General features: G+C 40.4%; 1 protein-coding gene across 1 annotated transcript; it reads left to right on the top strand.

The window, feature by feature from the left end:
* The first annotated feature begins 1,872 nt into the window (after positions 1-1,872).
* zdhhc13 (zinc finger DHHC-type palmitoyltransferase 13) lies at positions 1,873-20,425 on the top strand. The gene is made up of 17 exons (XM_042341408.1): positions 1,873-1,923; positions 5,966-6,147; positions 6,681-6,803; positions 7,110-7,187; positions 7,326-7,470; positions 8,314-8,378; positions 8,473-8,635; positions 9,031-9,162; positions 9,496-9,629; positions 10,358-10,458; positions 12,232-12,356; positions 13,101-13,163; positions 13,660-13,753; positions 13,986-14,069; positions 14,884-15,041; positions 17,504-17,598; positions 18,249-20,425. The coding sequence occupies exons 1-17, from the start codon at positions 1,897-1,899 to the stop codon at positions 18,385-18,387; spliced, it is 1,908 nt and encodes a 635-aa protein (XP_042197342.1). The 5' UTR covers positions 1,873-1,896; the 3' UTR covers positions 18,388-20,425.
* Positions 20,426-21,977: the final 1,552 nt, after the last annotated feature.

Here is a 21,977-nt window from a genome sequence, read left to right as displayed (position 1 = left end):
AAGGCGAGTATGTCCTTTCTTAAATAAGGAGACCAAAACTGCACACAGGGGAGCACAGGCTCCTGGAGTCCAGTGTTGGGGGGGGGGAGGGGCACAGGCTCCTGGAGTAACAACAACAACAACTTGGATTTATATAGCGCCCTCCACGCCGGACGGCGTCTCAGAGCGCTTTACAGTTTAGGATCCCGGGACCGAGCCATGGGGAGGGGGAGGGGAAGGTGGCCAAAGGCGCGGTCGAAAAGGTCTTCAGCAGAGACCTGAAAATGGGAAGGGAGGGAGTGAGACGAAGGGAGTGAGGAAGGCAGTTCCAGAACCTCGGAGCATAGTGGCTAAAGGCACGGCCGCCGAGGGTGGAGCGGAGGCCTCGGGGGACAAGGAGGAGGCCAGACCCGGATGAAACGAAGGCAACGGAGGAGAGAGGTCAGAAAGGTCGGGGGGTGCAGAGGAGTGCAGGGACTTGAATACCACGGTGAGGATCTTGAAGTGGATCCTCTTGGGGACAGGCAGCCGGTGCAGTCCGGCCAGGACTGGGGGGGAGCGGGGAGCGGTGCGGGTGAGAATGCGGGCGGCAGAGTTCCGGATGACCTGGGCTGTCTGGATGGCGGAGGAGGGGAGGCCGGCGCGGGGGGCGTTGGAGCAGTCCAGCCGAGAGGAGACAAAGGCGCGGACCAGGGCTTCGGCGGCTTCTGGGGAGAGGTATTGGTGGAGACGGGCGATGCGTCGGAGGTGGAAGAAGGCGGCGCTGGTGAGGGACCGGATGTGGGGGAGGAAGTGGGGGGGGTCGAACCTGACGCCGGGGTTGAGTACAGTGTGGGGGTGGGGGGGGGGGGGGCACAGGCTCCTGGAGTACAGTGTGTGTGGGGGGGGGGCACAGGCTCCTGGTGTACAGTGTGTGGGGGGGGGGGGGCACAGGCTCCTGGTGTAGTGTGGGGGGGGGCACAGGCTCCTGGAGTACAGTGTGTGTGTGGGGGGGGCACAGGCTCCTGGTGTAGTGTGGGGGGGGGCACAGGCTCCTGGTGTACAGTGTGTGGGGGGGGGGCACAGGCTCCTGGTGTAGTGTGGGGGGGGGCACAGGCTCCTGGTGTACAGTGTGTGGGGGGGGGCACAGGCTCCTGGAGTACAGTGTTTGGGGGGGGCACAGGCTCCTGGTGTAGTGTGGGGGGGGCACAGGCTCCTGGTGTAGTGTGGGGGGGGCACAGGCTCCTGGTGTAGTGTGGGGGGGGGGCACAGGCTCCTGGTGTACAGTGTGGGGGGGGGGGCACAGGCTCCTGGTGTACAGTGTGGGGGGGGGCACAGGCTCCTGGTGTAGTGTGGGGGGGGGCACAGGCTCCTGGTGTAGTGTGGGGGGGGGGGCACAGGCTCCTGGTGTAGTGTGGGGGGGTACAGGCTCCTGGTGTAGTGGGGGGGGGCACAGGCTCCTGGTGTACAGTGTGGGGGGGGCACAGGCTCCTGGTGTAGTGTGGGGGGGGGGGGGGAGGGCTTTAATTGTGTGCCCCGCCCCCTCACCTATTACGTACTGACGTCGCGCTGCGTATGACGCTGGTGGTGCGCCCGCCCCAGGTGCTACGTGCGGACGTTGCTCGCTGCGTGATGACGCAGGGGAGGAGGGGGGGGGCAGGGCGGCTGCGCGCGGCGTCCGGGTTATGGCAACGGTTAAACATCGTGAGTGAGTGAGTGAAGTGACGTGACGAGACGAGCGGCTCCTCACGGCTCCTTGGGCCGGGCCTCGAGCACCTCCCGTCACACTGCAGCCCAGGCCAGGCCAGGCCGGCACAGCACAGCACGGCACAGCCAGGGCCGGGCCTCTGAAAGACCCTCGGGCAGCACAGCACAGCCAGGCCGGGGCCAAGGCCAAGGCCAAGGCGGAGCCTCGGTCCAGGCCGCGCAGCAGCTCCAATGGCGTGGCCTGGCAACGGCCCTGAGGTGAGTGGCCCTCCCTCACTCCCTCCCTCTCTTTTGCTCTGCGGGGCCTCGGGCTGTGTTGGACGGTTCTTTTGAGTCGCTGGTGGGTTTTTTTTAGGCGCAGATTATGACATAACCTCCTCCCCCCCCCTCCTCTCTCCCCCCCCCTCCTCTCCCCCTCTTCCCCCCCCCCTCTCTCCCCCCCCCTCCTCTCCCCCCCCTCCTCTCTCCCCCCCTCCTCTCTCCCCCCTCCTCTCTTCCCCCCCTCCTCTCTTCCCCCCCTCCTCTCCCCCCCCTCCTCTCTTCCCCCCCTCCTCTCTTCCCCCCCTCCTCTCTTCCCCCCCTCCTCTCTTCCTCCTCTCTCCCCCCCCTCCTCTCTCCCCCCCATCCTCTCTCCCCCCCATCCTCTCTCCCCCCCATCCTCTCTTTCCCCCCCATCCTCTCTTTCCCCCCCTTCCTCTCTTTCCCCCCTCTCTTCCCCCCCCTCTCTTCCCCCCTCCTCTCTTCCCCCCTCCTCTCTTCCCCCCCTCCTCTCTTCCGCTTCTTCTCCTCTCTCCCCCCTCTTTCCTCCCTCCTCCTCCTCCCTTCTCTTTTCCCCTTCTCCTCCTCTCTCTTTCCCCATCTCTCTTGCCCCTCTCCTTTTTCCCCTTCTCTCTCTCCCCCCCCCCAGCTCCCCACCCCCCACCACCACCCTTTCTCCAACGTGTGAGGTAATACATGTAATTGGCCACTCGCCCACAAACACTGTGCATCAGAGCCGTCCTATTTTTTGGTGCTGATTTCCTGATCCAAGCCCTGCAGTTTTGGGGGCAAAATAGATGAGAGAGGAACCAACATGTTTTGTGACAGGTGTTTGTGTGTGTGTGTGCGCGCGCGCGCGCGGCGGTGGAGGGGAAAGGAGAGGCAGATGGTTCTTGAAGTTGGTTTGACTGCTGTCAGTTTCGACCTGTCTGCCCTAGCGAGCAAGCTGAGTTGGAGAGGGGGAAGGGGGAAGATTTAATTTTTCCAACAGTAGAATGTTTTATCCCGTCACCTTCCTGGAGTCCTGTAGCTCAGGGGTTAGAGCACTCGCTTTGCGAGCGAGAGACCTGAGTTCAATTCCAGGCAGAGGGCGAAACCTCGGGCAAGTTTCCTTACTCCACACAGAGCCTAATAATAATCCCTCCAAAACCAAAAACAATAATAAATTGGTCATTTTCAATCCACGACTGTTTGTGGGGCATTGCTGTGCGCAATTGGCTCCCGCGTTCGCCCACAAATATACAGTCAATTCACTTTACAGTGTGTTCTGTGAAGCGCTTTGGGACGTCCTCCCGACGTGAAAAGCGCTATATCAAATGCAAGGATTATTATTATTATTATTACTGGAGGCCAACCCAGGGGTGGGCAAAATAGAGAAAAAAATTACAGCTCGTTCAGTCCCAGAAAGTCACGGTTTTAAATGCGTCCCTTACGTTTCTTACTTTTGTCGCAGCGTCGATGTTTAAGGACTGAAGTCGTGAGGTTTTTTTTCTCTCCACAAATTTCGCATTTCAATCAGACCGGGAACATCGGCCACTCGCACGGCTTAGTTGTGCGCACGCTCCCTTAAGTGTTGAATCAGGCTGACGTCAGAAATGTGCGGTTCGGCAAGGTTTCAAACGCGCGCGGCAACCGCGGCAATACTTTTCACTGAAGAGGACATTCATTTGAAATGAGTTTATGAAAGAAGCGGAACGTGGACGCTGAAAGCAGAATATTCAACAAAGAATGGACTTCTAAACATTTTTTTTGTGGATGGAAAAGACTACAGTTTGAATCGCCATTTTGAGAGCAAACGTGCTTGCAAATATAAGAACGTTTCTGCCGAAGAAAAAGGAAAGACAGCTGATGAGATGGTTGTTCAAATACAAAAAGAGCAAAGCATTTTCACAAAACAATTTGCGTCCCAGGATGAGATTACAAGAGTGAGTTACGTGATTGCACACAAAATCGCTAAGAGCAGCAAATCATTCTCTGAAGGAGATTTATGACTCTGCCTCAATTTTATGCCCAGACAAGAAAAACCATTTCGAGCACATTAGCTTGTCAAGGCGAACTATTGTGAGACGTGTCGAGGATATCCCTAAGAACCTGTATGTGCAGTTAAAAAATAAAGTAAGCAATTTTGCATGTTTTTCATTGGCACTCGATGAGTTGTGGTCGAAGACACAGCCCAGTTGATAATTATTAGAGGTATCACCAAACATTTTGAGCTCACAGATGAATTGGCATCAGTGCAGTCAATGAAAGATAGGACAAGTGGAGAAGACTTTTTGGAGGCAGTAAATAAGTGTATCTTAAAATTAGTAGTGGAGATGAAAAAAATTGGTGAATGTGACCACCGATGGAAGCCCAAATCTGACAGGCAAAAATGTTAGGTTACTGAAAAGAATTCAAGATCAAGTCAAAGAAACAAATCCAAAACAGAATATTGTTTTTCTACACTACATTATCCACCAAGAGGTCCTCTGTAAGAGTGTTCTAAAACTAAGCAATGTCATGGATACAGTTACGAAAGTAGTCAACTACATTCGAGCAAGCGAATTAAACCACCGGCAATTTGTAACTCTGATTGAGAAATTGGAATCCGAGCACACGGATGTTCTGTATCACACGAATCTAAGATGGCTTAGTTTAGGAAAGGTCTTGAAAAAAGTGGGAACTGAGAGCAGAGATTGATTTATTTTTGGACATGAAACAAAAAGATTTGATTTCCCACAGCTGAGTGATGCAAATTGGCTCTGATTTCACATTTGCCGTTGATATCATGGGCCACGTGAACGAACTGAATTCCAAACTGCACCGAAAGGGGACCTTTGTGCACGATTTGTATTGCAGTGTCAAGTCATTTATGACAAAATTATTTATTTTATTGTGTCCATTAGGAAACAGGCAGTTCGCCCACTTTCCAACTTTGCAGCAGATTACTATTTGCGATCAAAGCCTTAAAAAGTATGGTTCATCACTACTTGACTTACATGCCGAATTTTCTTGCCGATTCCAGGATTTCAATTTGATCGAAAATGACCTGTCTTTGGTCTCTTCACCTTTCTCATTTGATGTTGACAAAGCCCCATTTGACCTCCAACTCGAGCTTATTGACCTGCAATGTGATCCATTGCTTGCAGAGAAATTCAAATCGGTGCCACTTCCCAGTTTTTACATCTCTCTTAATGAATATACCTTTCAAAAAATAAAAGCTCATGCCCGGAGGATGCTTGTGCTGTTTGGATCAACATACATATGCGAGAAGACATTTTCTGTGATGAAATTCAATAAATCAAAACGTAGATCTGCGATGACTGATGACCACCTTGCAATAGTACTCCGCATTGCAACAACGGAGACGATGCCTGACTTCAGTTGTCTGGCTAACGCAGAGGAGTCCTGTAGCTCAGTGGTTAGAGCACTCGCTTTGCAAGCGAGAGACCTGAGTTCAATTCCAGGCAGAGGGCCAAACCTTGGGCAAGTTTCCTTACTCCACACAGAGCCTAATAATAATCCCTCCAAAACCAAAACCAATAATAAATTGGTCATTTTCAATCTACGACTGTTTGTGGGACATTGCTGTGCGCAATTGGTTGCCGCGTTCGCCCACAAATATATACAGTCAATTTACTTTACAGTGTGTTCTGTGAAGCACTTTGGGACGTCCTCCCGACGTGAAAAGCGCTATATCAAATGCAAGGATTATTATTATTATCAGCGCTTTCATTCTTCCCGTTGAGTGAGCTTTTCACATTCTCATCAATATGTGAATAAATGAATAAATATCAAATAAATGTCTGCTCAATGCGTTGTTTTTATTTAACCTAATTATAATGAATGTTAATCATATAGACTTTATTTTATGCATGTACAAGTATATGACTTGATTTTGAACTATTATTAAGCATTCGCATCTATATTAATTGTGTGGCCCGCGAAGCTTACCAAAACTCGTGAAGTGGCCCTCCAGCTAAAACAATTGCCCACCCCTGAGCTCACCAGTCAAATCACTAATTATTTTTAGAAGAGTTTAATTTGTGTGCTTCTTCTGCAGTGCCAATCTCACTGTTCTCATGGTCACCATGGAACACATATACACCAAGGATCACATACGCACCAAGGATCTCCCCATGAGCAGTACAGCAAAATAAGCCAACCTGCACCTTCTCCAGCAATACAGACTGACATTGCTTTTATAGAAGACCATAACAACTGGGATATTGTGAAAGCAACACAGTAAGTTCATATGAAGAATATTCTTCTACTTACAACATAAACAGCATCATTTGTATCAGCTCAAAAAACTACTCTGGCGTTTTTTTTAAAAAAATCAGATTTCAAGTGAATTTTTCTTCCACTCGATATTTTGTCAGTATCTTTACACTTGAAACCATGACATAAAACAGGTTTACTGTGTATCAGGAATGCAGTTAATTCTCCGTGCAATATTGCATTTGTGTTTGAGATGAACACAGATTTGCAAAACAGGATCAGTAACAATTTCAGCGTCCAATTAGAAATAAGAAAAATGTTTTGAATTGTTCATAGCAACGGTGTGCTCTATTCAAGTCACGTTTTACAAAAAGTCAAGTGTAATGACTGTCTTTTGAAGACTAAACTACATTTTCAATACAGCATGTCGACAAGGAAAGCATTGTGTAACAGCAAATCCCACCTTCAATAATGGCTTTCATTATACCCAGCACAATTCATATTCTAAGCCTCACATAATTGCCTAACAAAAAATACATTGTATACTTCACTTTCAGATACGGAATATTTGATAGGTGTAAAGAGCTGGTAGAAGCTGGTTATGATGTCCGAAAACCCGACAAAGAGAATGTGACACTGCTTCACTGGGCAGCAATCAACAATCGCGTAGAACTTGTCAAGTATGTTTGATGTGTTGTGCAAATAATGCGTTTGAGATTAATATTAGCATGTTTAATTTGACACTTCGAAAGTCTTATACAAATGTGCATTTAAAAACACAAACCACACATTGATGGACTCTAGTGTTTTTTTTGATAGATGAACCAACTTTTTAGACCCTTCAGGTACTGTAATTTAACCTGAAAATTGTCCCATCTTAGTTCTTAACCTGTGCATTTTCAGCATTTTCTGTTTTTATCACAAGTACACACTTTATTACTATCCACATTTTAATGCTTTTTTTAAAAAAAATAATACTTTCACAGGTACTACATTTCAAAAGGTGCCATTGTGGATCAACTGGGAGGAGATTTAAATGCAACTCCTCTTCACTGGGCTACCAGGTAAGGTCAAAGAAATTGTATGAAGATGTTTTATTATAGACGTCAAGCTATAAATCTTATGTGTAGCTTTATTCAACATTGATGCTTTCAAAAGCCTTTATTCCATGTGTAGTTTCAATTTGTTCTTATTTATTCTAGGCATGGACACTTATCTATGGTTGTGACACTGATGAAATATGGAGCAGATCCCTCTCTGGTTGATAGGGAAGGATTCACTTGTCTTCACCTTGCAGTTCAATTCCAGCATATGTCTATCATAGCATACATTGTGGCTAAAGGTCAGGTAAGTTTGCCATCCAGCAGCGGGAAAGTTCTGAACTATATTTCTGTATTTTAAAAAAAGAAAACTGCAGGATAAATTGGGGGTATTTACCAGAATTAATCCTGAAGAAAATCCTGACAATATACAGAATCTAAGAATTATTTTAAAATGTGTTCTAGCCATTCATTTTCATATTCTTCAGCAGATGTTTTCTATTCTTGGGGTTTCCTCATAACAAGTAGCATTTTCTATCTTAAGAGTTGATAAAACCACAAAGAAGTGCAAGTGAACGTCAAGACGACTTGAGTAATTTCATTTCCCTTCTGCCCTGTGATGCCTCTTCTGATCACCTTCCTTTGAAGATTCTCAGTTGACATTGGGTATTTACTATATTGGGAAACATGGATAGGAACTCAACTCCTTCCACTCCTTGTTGCGGTGAATAAGAACGTCAACAACTCAATTGTGCCGCCTCCTAATATATAATAATCCTTACATTTGATCCAGCACCTTATTGGGTCATTGAGACGTCACAAAGCACTTCACCGAATATACTGTAAAGTGAAATGACTGTATGTATGTAGTGAGAACTGGCAAACAAACTATTGATTTGAATTTCAGACAAGTGGTTTACTTGCATGGTTCTCTTTACTGTTATGAGTGCAAAATATTTCAAGATGTATCTTTGCCTGTTCAGGTTTAAAAATAACATCTAATATTGCAGTGTTTTATCCCTGCCTGGTGTGAAAATGAGTTGATTCTGTAAAAGGTGGGGTGGTATCAGAGTGGTTAAGCTCACTATCATTGGTCTATTCAAAAGGGAACATGTATCTTGCATAACAGATGTTTTGTGTATATTTTAAGGATGTAGATGCACTTGATATGAATGGTCAGACACCTCTAATTTTAGCAACACGCAAAATAATCGGGTAAGTAAAGTAATACATTTAAAATGTGATTATATGTAGAAATTATACATCTTATTTGATCACGGTGACGGATATGTTTTCTTGTTTCATCCAGCCCTGAACCAACAAGGTTTCTTACAAAATTAAATGCTTCAATCAACATTGCAGACAAAGTACAACAAAACACACCGCTCCACTGGGCTGTGATGTCTGGAAATGTAGCAGCAGCAGTTGTCCTGCTTGATGCTGGGGCTAATGTGGAAGCTGAAAATGCAATGGTAAGTGCCTGGCGCTTTACTTTCCATAGCTGATCTCAGAATGTTATTAATTGCTGGTAAGTGCAACTAGTTGCTTCTGACTTCTATGAGAGCCCATTCAAAGATTTATGATTCATAGTGAAAGAAAGAACTGAAACCTTAACATGGAAATATAGTCAATTGTATATTATCATTTTCACAATCTTCGAGGATATTAATGGAGATATTGCTGTTGGGTATGATTACTGTCTTTACTATATTAATTGCTACCTTGCTGATTATATCAGTGAGGAGTTGTTGTAATGTTAGAAGATTTTGTGGGGAGGCAAAGTGTTTCTCAACTTTTCAAAATTTGCTTTGAATATGACGAGTCGTGCAAAGGATAATGAAACTGATTTTTACTAAATTATTTTCAGGGAGAAACTCCTCTTACTATGGCTCATCAGAACCGATATCCCTGGTTAATCCAACGCCTAACTGAAGCAAATCTTGCCAAAAGCAGAAGCCATTTTATGATGAAATTGTTCAAGAGTTTTAAGAAATATGAGGTTGGTCAGTCATTCAAAACTAAGCTTGATTTGAAAAATGTCCATGATCAGAAAGTTGTCTTTGGGTTTCATGTCGAAAAATTTTCCAATCTACTTATTTTGTTGGACTTCATCATTTAATGCTGCAGCGAAGGAACTGCATGTTTTCCAAATTTAGCCACAAAATCTGGGTTTGATGCCTGGTCTGTGTTCATCATTGTCACCTGGAGTGATGGTTAGGTTTTACAATTCACCTAAACACTTCCAGACAAGGAACCTGAAAAGTGCCTATAAAAAGATAACTATATATTGTTTTGAAAATGGTTATTAATTGTTTTTTTTTTGAATCCTTAGCTTTTCCTGTTGCTGTTGGTGTCAGTGGCAATGATATGGGTAACTGGATACATAGCTGACTTAGACTCTGACTCGTGGCTTCTCAAAGGCATCTTATTTATCTTTACTTGGACCATCATTCATCTTCTATCAAGGTAGGTTTTAGTGATAACTCACTTTCCTTATGGTAGATTTTCTTTGAATAACATGAAAGATGTGCTTGTCCGAATATTGAAAATCAACAAGCTAGTATGATGTCATGATCTAAATTGTCATCTAAACGGGGTTCTGACGTTTGAATTCAGTCATCATTTCGCCATTTCCATAACAAGCAATGGTATAGCCATTTTCTTAAAGTGGAATATCATGGCTACGCGTCTGCTTTTTGTTTCTGTGCAATGAAAAAATGCTTAATACTTGGATTTTATTGGGTTTCCATTGTGACATTGCAAAATGAAATTGTACTTTTGAGACCTTGTAAAATGGATTCTATTGTGGCATAACCAGAAGAGGGCAGTGTTTGTTAATATTAGATATACAGGCGATAACTTTAAATAGTCTAATGGTTCAATATCTTTGTGCTGTGTCTGTTGTTTGTAACCTTAGACACCAATCAAATTGAATAATCATTGGCAATTGGATACGTTTTCTCATTTTGAGATGAAGTATCCAGAATGAAGTTGCTGTTAATTGAACTTAATGTTTTTTTTATTTATTTGTGGCATTGTGATGAATGGAATGAATAATCACGATGGAAGTAATATTAACATTTAAGTCCCTACTGAAAAAACATGGTTTGAATCTTTATAGTATCCTACTATAAAAAGAGTACACTGTACGTGAATACCTATCAATAATTTATATTTGCTTTTTCCTCTTCTAGGCAATTTTTGACTTTGGAGTCATTAGTCCACATTCCAGTGATGTTTCTGTTGGGGTCATTTTTCTGGATGCTCAGTACATGGTTCATCCAGTTCCTGCCTGATATCCTTTTTTGTTATTTGGATGTGGAAATAATAGAATAAAATAGTTTTGCTCTCTCAGCTGTGCATAATTCAAGCAGTCTGCAAGTCTTATGCACCTAAGCAAAATGAACCCCCTTGATCTTTTAAGTGAAATTCTTTCCACACTGCTAACATTGTGGAAAAATCCCATTAAGATAACAAAATACAGTTCAGGAATACAGCTTGGTTCTCTCCAGTCATGCATGTTTCAACGTATGGTTTTAATTGAGCTACGGGAAAAATCAGAATAATTGAAGTCTCCTGATACCATAGGATAACTACAGTATTAGCTATGTCTACGTCTGTAATATGAGGATAGATTAGTAAAAATAAATTGGATTGTAATTTAATCTTCAAAATTAAAAGCTTCCCATCTTCACATTTTCACGATTCAAATAAATTCGAGCTCACTCAACCCGTTGCAGATGCGTTCTGGGAAGGTAAAGCAAGCGTTTCTCATCTCTCAAAGAGAAGGCTGCACAATATTGAACTTCAGTTTCACCTGTTTTGATGGAAAATTTGCATTTATATCTTATTTAGCTTCAATAATGAACAGGAAATTTATCACCCGCAGTGAATGATCTCAAGCTACCAAATCCATAGGGAGTACTCTTCCTTGCCATTTCTGGAAGAAAAATTGGGAGGTGTTAAGATTCGGTACCAGAAATTGCTGGTCTATTTGTGTGCTATGAACAACATTTAACACATTGTTTTGACAATTTAATATTAATTTATGCTATCTCTTGGAGATTATTTCTTCTAATTAGATTTTACATAATAGTGTTTTCACTTGATAAGTTAATTAGCATATTTTAAGCAAGATTAGACATAATTACATGGCGTTTGTGTCTGTGGACTGAAGCTGCAAGTATTTATTAAATCTTTCAGTCCGGAATTCTGGACTGCAATGATTGTTTCCCGGCTCTATGTGTCACAGCGTTATGCAGCTGAATGAGTTTAATTTCTTTATGCTTTTCGACATATTTTCATCACGTGCACACTGTTCAATCATCCTGAATTACAAGAGGAAAGCAGTTTGTCTCTACAAGTTTACTTTCAATAAAAAAGACATTTCTCAAGTGTACAACCTTCCCTGATTGGTTTTGGCAACACTTGTGTGGTCTTTCAGTTTTCAATAACACCGTTGGTCTTTTTTAAAAAAAAAGGCTTTAAATCAATAGTGTTATTTTATGTAAAAGCTGATCTATGTCAAAAGGTTCCTCAAAGTAACTATAATGACTGAGACTAGTCTACTTGCCTAATTAACCTTCAGAAAACAATATTTCAGCCCTTGGCAGCTGGAGCAGTGGCAGATGAACATGTTTTGTATTGAAATCATTGGATAGACTCATATTTATGCATCTGTTTTCAACACAAATCTTAATGTTGATCTGCTTGAAATTGTCATAGAGCATAGCATGCGATCTGGCTGAAGGCCCAAAGTCCTATCTTAGCAATGTTTGTTTGGGAAGGATGGATGAGAAACACATAATGCAATTCCTGTAGTTCAAAGTTTGCTTTGTGCTCGTTGTGGTTACACTGAAGCTGTTGATTCCCTCCGGTTTCAATCCTGAATCTCTGCTGATTTGACTGTTAATTTTCCAAAATTATGTTTTGTGTTAGTTTGCAGCGACAGGAAGCCTGCAGTCTTGTTGCCGAGTATGAACGTTGATGTTATTTGTTATGAGCTTATTGTCAGAGATGTAATATTTGTAAATTTGTTTTGCATAAAAATCTTTAACAAATGCTGTACATCTACCTGAATTGAGTGTTCAGATTGCATTTGCCCTCAGTGTTGCAGGCTGCAGCTATTATTTCTATAAAACCTTCACAGCAGGCCCAGGATACCTCCAGTCTTCAGAGGAGGACAAGAAAAGGGTAATGCAACTTCATTGAAGAACAGCACATAAGATAGTGACTAGGGAATCAACATAAGATAGCGACAAGGGGATCGAAAAGAGAATTTGGGAGGAACAACTTCATGCAGAGGACAGTGAGATTATGGTTCAATCAAATCGTATACATGCATTCAAGAGGAAGCTAGATTTTCACATGACGGAGAGGGGAACAGAAAGCTGTGGGAGGGAGTAAAGGAATGTGTGGTGGCTGGTCTGGAGTGTAAAGACTGGCACGGGCGAGTTGGGCTGATTGTTGTACATTCCCTGATGTACATTCTTTGTTTTGCAGTGTTAATTCTGTACTACTGACATGCAGTTTACAGTATAAGCTCTTTCACTTCTAGGGAAACAAGCTTATTAAAATTGGTAATGAACTTAGAAAATATATGGGATACTTCAGCTAGCATTGCTTGGGCCGATCTGCTTGATTGGAAGATAGTTTTACGCTGTGTAATATGAAAGCTCATGGGACTACAGATTAATGAATAATTACTCAGAGATTTAATTTGCATTATGCATTCAGGTGTGAGGATTGGGTTTAATTTTTTTTTCTGCTCGTTCCCCAGAACAGCCTCAATTAATCATTCAGAAATAGTACAGGTCAATAGTTTGTCAATGTTAGCTTAAATTACTATTGTTCTAAACCAGTTACTCTGCAACTGTTCACGCTATATTATATTATTATTATATGCTTATTTTGATAATTTTCTAATCTGTTTTCCAGACTGTTGTAACTCTTGCAGAAGCTGGCTGCTTGGATCCAAGACTCTTCTGCACTATGTGTCTTGTAAGCAAAAATGAAACAAATAAGCACTCACTCACTTACACTGCCCTTCTTTATAATACCCTAGCTATAAATCGACAATAACTTGACTCACAACATGCCGCTGAATTGCTCCAATATGTCTCAAGGTGCCTGCCAATGTGTGACTGATATTTCAATATTGGAAGAAATTTGGTTCACTATTACTGCAAGTCGGTGATTCTGCAAGGCTATATTGTCAGTGAGAAGGTCTTGAGGGCTCTGCTAAGATTGAAAAGAGCTGTTGTGAAGAAACTTTTCAAGAAGTCGTTCACTGTTAGTGATCAGCCAAGACGGCACTTTAACAAAATAATTAAAAATTGACACTAGTTTAAACTTAGAATTGTTCAATTTTTTTTAAAAAATCTACAATGAACATAATTGTATGGTGAAATCAGGCTCCTGGAAAGTGCAAAAAAAATCATTTTAATGAAGAAATATTGTTTTAGTAAAAAAAACTTTTAAAAATACTTTTTTTCAGATCCAAAAACCTCTCCGATCTAAACACTGTGTTATTTGTGATTGCTGTGTAGCCAGATTCGATCACCACTCCATATGGGTAGGATGTTGTGTAGGTGAGTCTCTGTCAGTGAAAATTATGTACAACTTGTGTCCACATTAAGGAGGGCTTTTGCACCTGATTATAATCATCATTGGTCTTTCATAATACAAGAAGAGTACAGCTAAACTGCACTCATGCTGAGATGGAATTAATTTGTTACTGCTTAATATTAACACGGGTAACAATCATATTTAACAAAAAAGTGATTTTCTTTGTTACAAAACCTTACAAATATTTTTCAACAGGAGCTGGTAATCACCGTTACTTTGTTAGTTTCTTGCTTTTCCTCTTCACAACAATTATCTGGATGACATATGGACACATGACATGTAAGTAATTTTCTTAGGATCCTGTTCACATTATTAATAAGTGTTCATCACAATATTCAACATTGAACACAGGTGTTTGACTTCATAAGAAATGTGAAAGCTGAATTTTATTGAGCTTGATGCTTTATTTCCCCCAATGAATGCATAAAATAAGAAATGCAGTGGATAAAATTGGAAAGTGACATCTCTCCCTTTAAATAACCTTGCAGTGAAAATCAATCTATATTTCTTGGGTTCAGCATATTGATACTTTGATCATTCTTTTGAGAGGAGAAACAATAAAAAAGTGTGAAATTAATAGCCAAACCTTTGCAGACTTGTCTTTTGGTTAATTTGCAAATTATTTGATGTAGAAAATAGTTATTTGCGAGCGATTACAAGCTAGTGATCTGATGCAGAGCTCAGATTGTGTTCACAGGCCTTAAGAATTGAGTCTGAGTATTGTACAGTCATCATTGGAAACCTGACTTCAAGTGAATGGATTGAAATTGCTATAACATTTTTTTATAATATGTATGGTTTCGTTTCCTGTGAGGTTATGGATCAGTTTCTCGTTCTTCGTTGGTTCTAGCAAACATCTATCACAAGAGTGTTCCTTCCTCAGATAGCTTTTGATATGTGATTTCTATGCTGTCACTGGTCCTTACATCAAACACAAAAAAAATCTGCAGTTTATAACCAAGGAATAAAATTTGAATCCAGTTGATTATTAAGTATTTATTATTGCCAAGGTATGGAGATGCATTGTCTTGCTAATACTAATATTGCATTAATCGTATGTGCATTGAAATATGATCTGTTCCCCATGTTGTAGACTGGTCCACACATTGTGCAACAACCTACCAGCAGAACGGCCTGTGGACATTAATGACAGAAATTGTTTCCTGCTCTGCTTGGCTAGTTTGGATCTTTCTACTTGTATTGTTTCACGCTTCCTGGGTGATTTTCATGTTGATAAACCAGCTCTATCAGGTAAATTAGAAGTTATAGAATTGTATCATCTTGTTAAATTGGTGGTAAATCTCGCCTATGTTCTGCATCACACCTAGTATGGACATTGGAACATTATCAATCACCAGTACATGAAAAAAATAGACAGCATTTGCATTGAGCTGGCACTTCTTTATAAATGATACCTTTTGTGATTTTTTTTATTTTTTTGCAAAATGGAGCGTTACAAACCAAAGAAGAACCTGTCTCGTTATTTTCCTCTCACATACCATGAAAAGGACAAGGCAATCCCAACATCATTACTGTTGATGTTTTCAAATGGTAACGGTTTAATCTTATTATACTTCATCAAAACAAAGTCAGGTTTGATAACTCGTTATTTGAAAAAAAAGATTGGTGACTAATTGACGCCTACAAGCAATAGGGTATTTCAGTAGTAAGTAGAACCCACATTCCATCATTAAATCGTCATGGGTGGATAAGTCTGAATGGCCTTAAGTAATTGAAATATCAGCATCTGTTCGTTGTAAACTTCATACAAGCAGTGATCTCTCAACTTGTCGTTGCACTGTTCGCGTTTCTGTTAAACAGGCTTAAACAATTTTGGGGGGGATCTGCCATCTTCAATAGTTTTCAAATACTGAGCCTGGATTTTTTTTGTTAAAATGATAAATCTCCTTAACTTGGTATATTCGAGGCAATTGTTTTCTTTACAGTCGAATGTAATTAGCAAAGTTCCTTTTGTATGAGACTTTACATTGGATGTGCGTACATGTGTACAACAGTTAGAAACATCTTAGCTATTATTGCTGAATAGGAACCATTAGCTTTACTTTGCAGTGTGTATTTTGAGACGTGCTTGGTTTGCATTTTGGACAAGTCCACAGTGGAAATTCAGTTGATCATACATTGCCATATATGGCATGAAGAAAGTCAAAATCTTCAACAAAACCCTCTCCCCCCCAAACTTCTGTTCAGTTTTGTGACATGAGAAGTGGAGTATAGGACAGGGCAGCAGTAAGTGCGCTGCAATTGACCTCAGTATCCCTGAGGTTAGAGTGAAAAAATTGGCTAGAGTTCTCTTTCCTAATTAGTATCAGATTTTATACATATATATACAAAACTCTTCAACGTTTGCAAATTGACTTTCTCTCTCTCTCTCTCTGCAGTTTCCCTGATCTAAAGGTCAGCGTAATTTAAAATCTGGCTCTAAATGCAGAGAGTGGGTATAATTTTTTTTCTAAATTGAATGTATTGCGGACTTGTACTTATCATCTTTAATAAGAAAATAATTTGGCAGTGGGCTTGTTTTTACAATGATTAAGTTAGTATGGATAAAAATTCAAGGTTTTTGAAGGAGTTTTTGAGGATAAAAATCTGTATTCTTACAAAGCAAACATTTTCCCTCCCTCCCTCCCCAAGGCTTTCTTTTGATGGTCAGATTGCTCTTGTGTGCTTCCATCTACAGCTGATGAACTAACATTTACGTTTGAGAGAACATCTTTTCCCAACCTATCATTCCTTTGTTTGCCAAAGGACATAACTGTTCTGTAGAAGCCCTGTATTTTAGATCAGGACTGTCATTTTTTTTCTGTATCTATTTGCCGTTGGAGAAATCTGTCATTTAAGTGTTCAATCTTAATATGTTTTAAGAAAGTTCACAGAATTTGCTTGTTCCCTTTTGTGTAGGTGATGTTTTATACCACTTCAGTTCAAAATGCCTACTGGCAAATGATAAGAAACATATTAATCCTTTGCTAACGATGTGAAGGTGTCTTTTGCCAAAGGAAGTACCAATATTATAATAATAATAATAATCCTTGCATTTGATATAGCGCTGTTCATGTCTTCTAGACGTCTCAAAGCACTCCACAGAATAGACTGTAAAGTGAATTGACTGTATATTTGTGGGTGAAACCCGGCAGCCACTTGCGCACAGCAGTGTCCCACAAACAGTCGCGGATTGAAAATGACCAATTTATTATTTTTTTGGTTTTGGAGGGATTATTGTTAGGCTCTGTGTGGAGTAAGGAAACTTGCCCAAGGTTGAACCCAGGTGTCTCGCTTGCAAGGCGAATGCTCTAATCACTGAGCTACACGACTCCAATATTGGTCAGGTAGTCCTGTCTTCCCCAGTGTCAAATTAATTCAGATTAGCTCTGATCTGAAATGTTGGCCCCATTCTACAACAACAACAACTTATATAGCACTCTCCACGCCAGGAGGCGTCTCAGAGCGCTTATATGGATTCTAGCAAATGGGTGGAAAGAGGAGTTGTACACAAAATAGGTTTCACGTGCAACTCTTTCAGCAAACAGAAGGGGGAGAGGTTATCCCATGTGTTATTCTTCTTTTGCATTGTTTCGTACTGAAATGTAATTTGTAGTCCAATTTGTTAACCGTTACAGTTTTGTTTTTAAAACGATAGACTGTTTATAACACCATTTTCAAAGAAATTTGAAAGACCCGTTTGTTGTATTTAGATTTTGTATTTGGGGGTGACAAGCAGTGAGAGGATGAGTCTGGTGAAGCATTCACATGCTGGACATTCTCTTGGGATTCGGCAGAACCCATTCAAGTGAGTACTGTGCAGAAAGTGTCATAGGAATCGTAACCAGCATCGCCAGTCGTGCCTTTCAATCCCAAATTGCATTGCAGCTGCAGAGCACAGGCGATCCCTAATTTGTGGATCTGAATAGCATTTATGGCCCACATCCCTTACTGAACCTGCGCATTGACAGATGCATCAGACACACTCTCCGCCGGCCAGAAATAAACGGCAGGAACAGAAAGCAGTAATTAGCACCGCTGTCTGCAGGCCTGCTGCCCTGTGAGGTGTAAAAAAAAATCACCTCTTCAAGCGCCGCCAGCAATGCTCTACAAATATAGTGATGGTCTTTGTTTTCCACAATTTTTACTTTAGAACCCCCCCCCCCCACTCCCCAATTGATTATGGCTATCTTGTTTCATATAACCTGCTTCAGCTGGAAAGGGGGAGATGTGTAACGCATGAATTTATCCGGATTTGTGATGCAGTTACTGCTGTGTAATTTAGTTAGCTAACAGTGAATAAAAATATAATGTGCTACATTTGTCCTCCCCCACCATCTCCCCACCACTCCCTACCATTCATCCCCAATCATCTTTGGCTATAATCAAACAAAAGTATTTTTTACAAATGTTATTGTTTATGAGTCCTGAATTTTTACACTGATTTTTATTTCTTAGTCGTGGCTGTTTCCAGAATCTGGTAGACTTCTTCCAGTGTCGTTGCTTAGGACTGTTTAAGCCAAATAAGATCGACTGGACTCAACAGTACAATGTGGGTTTTGAACAGCCAAAAGCAAATGGATTTGAGTTTGTATGAACAGTGCTATGATCCACCAGCAAATACAGTCTATTGATGTATATATTGTTTCTATTCCGTGTATTGTTTCTGGCTAACAATAAAACTAGAACAAGTTTTTTATTTACTGTAAAACAACTTGGATTTTGTTGGCACCCTTCGCATAGGATAGCATCTCGGAACAAGTGAAGAATTTTAAAGAATGTGAGATTGCAATCATTTGGTTTGTAAACTTCTTGAAGGTTTCGGTTATGCAATTCGTTAAATCTGTATTGCAAGGTATTTGAAAGGAGAACATTTATATATTCATGTCAGATTACACATATTCATTCCATTGTTAAATCAGAATACTGTGGTACGATAAAATAGTTAATTTTGTTCTTGAATGTTTTATTCTACAAATGTTATTAGAACTTTTCAGGAAGGATTTAATTGCTTTCTTTAATTTCAAACGCTTTCTAATGTTTATCATCATCATTTTCATTATTATTACCTGTGATCATTTAAACTTGACATCTGCATGCTTCTGCCCCTTGATGAATATTTATTTTTTCTAAGAACAAACTGTTTAAATTATAATTACCTTTATGACCACCATGGGAACCAGCACACTTTTTGCTCACCTGAGAGAAATTTGGGATTTGTAAATGCGAGGGGGAGAGGGAATCCCCATTATGTGTTCAGAATGAAGAGTTAATGCACATGAATGAACAGGATACGTTAGAGGTTATAAATACTGTTTATAACTGCACTACAATTGTTGCTGATATGAGTTTTATGCTGCTGAACAGAGTGTGGAGTGGTTAGGTGAACTGGTTTGTATTCTAATCACTTTCTGGGGATTAAAAAGAACTTAGTGCAACTGAGCATATGCACAAAATATCACCAACTTGCACCCAGTGCTGATGATATTTTTAATGTTATTGAAGACCTGGGATGCCATAAGTTCTTTAATTGCTAAAAGTTAAGAGTGACCTGGACTTTGAAGCCTTGTATTTTGAGGTTTTGATGTTTTTGTGTATAACTGCAATCCAAACCTGATTTATATTACAGCAAATTTGATTCCTCAAGTGATTACTGAATCCAATGTTCAGAATCCAATGAATGCCAATAAAATCGATTTTATGCAGCACATTTAGTGTCAATTTGATGTGAATGATTCAATAAACTAGTTCAAAATTGTTGTGAGCACCTATACAGACTGTTAGGCTAATAAATTGTGGGGCACATTGGCTTTAGAAAAAGGTTCAGATCCCATGCTGTTAGGGGGAACACCAGTGAATATAAATTCTAAGGTCCAGTACTCAAATAAAAATTGGATAAGAACAAACTTATTTGAATTCAGTACTTTATTATTAATAATAATCCCTGCATTTGATTATAGCACCCTATCGCAGCAATGTCAAAATGCTTCACAGCGTATTCTGTAAAGTGTAGTGACCATATATTTGTAGGTGAGCTTCATTGCGTAGTTTAAAAGATCTGAATAGGTTGAATATCTAAAATAAAATCTAGCCCTAAAACAGTGTTTTAATTACACAGAGCACTCGATTGTGTTGGTGGAAAAATGCTTTGTTTAATTGAGCCTGATGTATTGATGTAGTGGAGGTAATACCTTCAATACAATTAATTAATCTCCTCCAGAACAAACCTCTGCTTTGTTAATGAATGCACTTCATAATGGAAGTGCTCAACAACTCTGATATTTGATTAAATGCCCTTCATTTCATGATGGTAGTGTGCTTTTAAAGATGCTTCAAGTAGGAAACTAACCGCAAGATTTCTTTTTAAGTTTTATATTCAATGTTAATAAAACGCACTCGGTGCTTTTGCAGCTTCCAGATGTTTTTTTTTTCTGGGTTTCTTACATTTCTATAAATTTGCAATGAATAAAAAATATTAAATATTAACAGTAGAACGTTTTATTGTTCACTATGTCGAAATACAATTCCTTTCAAAGTCTTTGTGCAAAAATGCAATGACATCCTTTAAAAGTGTATTTTTATATGAAATCATTGTTAATCCTGAACTGTCAATAAAATATATTACATTTTAGTCTCAGTCGACATTCAGCAATGACATTACTCAAAAAGGCCATCCAAGTTTTGCCATCCAAATGAAGGTGGAAATCTGTGTGTTACCCTCTTCTGACACCTAAGTGTATTCTTGTTAGGTGTATTGGCCAATATCATTGATAGTATTGATCTATGTCCAAGTGCTGGGCCATTCTACCTAACTCACTGAGGAAGGACAACAAATGAGAGTAGGGTGAGACTTTTGAAAAAAGAAAAGTACAGCTTCTAATTATTTGTGACCTGGTCAGTGCTGCGCATAATAATACTGATCCTTGCATTTGATATGGCGCCTTATCGCGTCTTCGAGAAGTCTCAAAGCGCTTCACAGAACATACTGTAAAGTGAATTGATTGTATACGTTGTGGGCGAAACGCGGCAGCCAATTGCGCACAGCAGCGTCCCACAAGCCGTCGCGTACACAGGCGTATGATCCTATCCACTACTTCTATCCGGTACTTTTTAAAAAAAAATATTCTCATATATAAACCAATTTCAGATAATGGCAGCACAAATTGGCAAAGCAATGCGTGTGTGTGCGTGTCCTGGCTGCTCGCCCAGCTCATTTGTCTCTATTTCCAGTCCATCAACGTTGCTACCTGACAGCTCTTCCACAGTGTATGTTAAACCCTTGTAGAAAACAAATTTCTAGCCTTCAATCATTGAAAGAATTAGCCTTTCCCAATTTATTTTTTGCACTGAATAATTGTTCCAGCGCATTAAAACCTTACAATTACTTCAAACAGCTGTGTCGTACATCTTGCACTGTGACTAAATGCAACTGAAATGTGGAACGAATCAGAACTCTGAAATTATTGTAAGGTCCTGAAAATTTGACCAAGTACTAATTGCAATGCAAAATAATCAGTCGGCTTCATTTGCATGTGTGGAAATTATTGCTTATCAAGCAGTAAGTGCCATCATATGAGAATGATAAATGATGGTTAAACAACAATGTTATATAGCGTAGAATGCATCACAGAGCAGTATAAAGTAGGTCAATAGAAAGTAAAAAAATCTAATACTGACATACTCCACTTAGATTCCGTGTCTTGACGATTATTGTACAGATTTTACCATTCACATCTGCACGAAGTTGCATAATCTTTATTTCAATACCGTACACTAAACGGCTAAACTTAATTTAAATGGTGTCGCCGTGAAACCTACAGTAATCTGATAATCAATATAGATTTACAGTGAACTGGTTAAGTGCTTAACCAGATTTGACGGTCTTTGAACCCATCCCTAGACGTGGCCCTGATAACAATGTTTTGCTCAGAATTAAATCACTAACATTGTGTTTTCATTTTGTACATCCTGATTGATCAATTGAGTTACGATTCAATCAATAGTAGTATTTCAACATGTGTTGAAACTACAGTATATACTATTCTCTCTGTATAGATTCAAAATTCATTCAATACAATACTCCATAATGGCTAAATGGTTTGCAATATTCCATTAAAGTGTTTTGCACAGGATATTAGGTATGAAAGCTGATATAAAATAACTCACCTTGCAGCAAACTGATAGACG

The sequence above is a fragment of the Callorhinchus milii genome, unplaced genomic scaffold (genome assembly GCF_018977255.1).
Source record: "Callorhinchus milii isolate IMCB2004 unplaced genomic scaffold, IMCB_Cmil_1.0 Scaffold17, whole genome shotgun sequence".
Classification (NCBI taxonomy): Eukaryota; Metazoa; Chordata; class Chondrichthyes; order Chimaeriformes; family Callorhinchidae; genus Callorhinchus; species Callorhinchus milii.
Note: the sequence above shows the minus strand (reverse complement) of the source record. Positions and strands in the feature narration are given on the sequence as shown.

Bases quoted from the DNA above. Each gene is read 5' to 3' on its own strand.
- zdhhc13 (XM_042341408.1), top strand. From the start codon at position 1,897: ATGGCGTGGCCTGGCAACGGCCCTGAG. The intron at 7,471-8,313 runs GTAAGTTTGCCA...GTATATTTTAAG, and splicing joins ACATTGTGGCTAAAGGTCAG to GATGTAGATGCACTTGATAT. The intron at 8,636-9,030 runs GTAAGTGCCTGG...AATTATTTTCAG, and splicing joins TGGAAGCTGAAAATGCAATG to GGAGAAACTCCTCTTACTAT.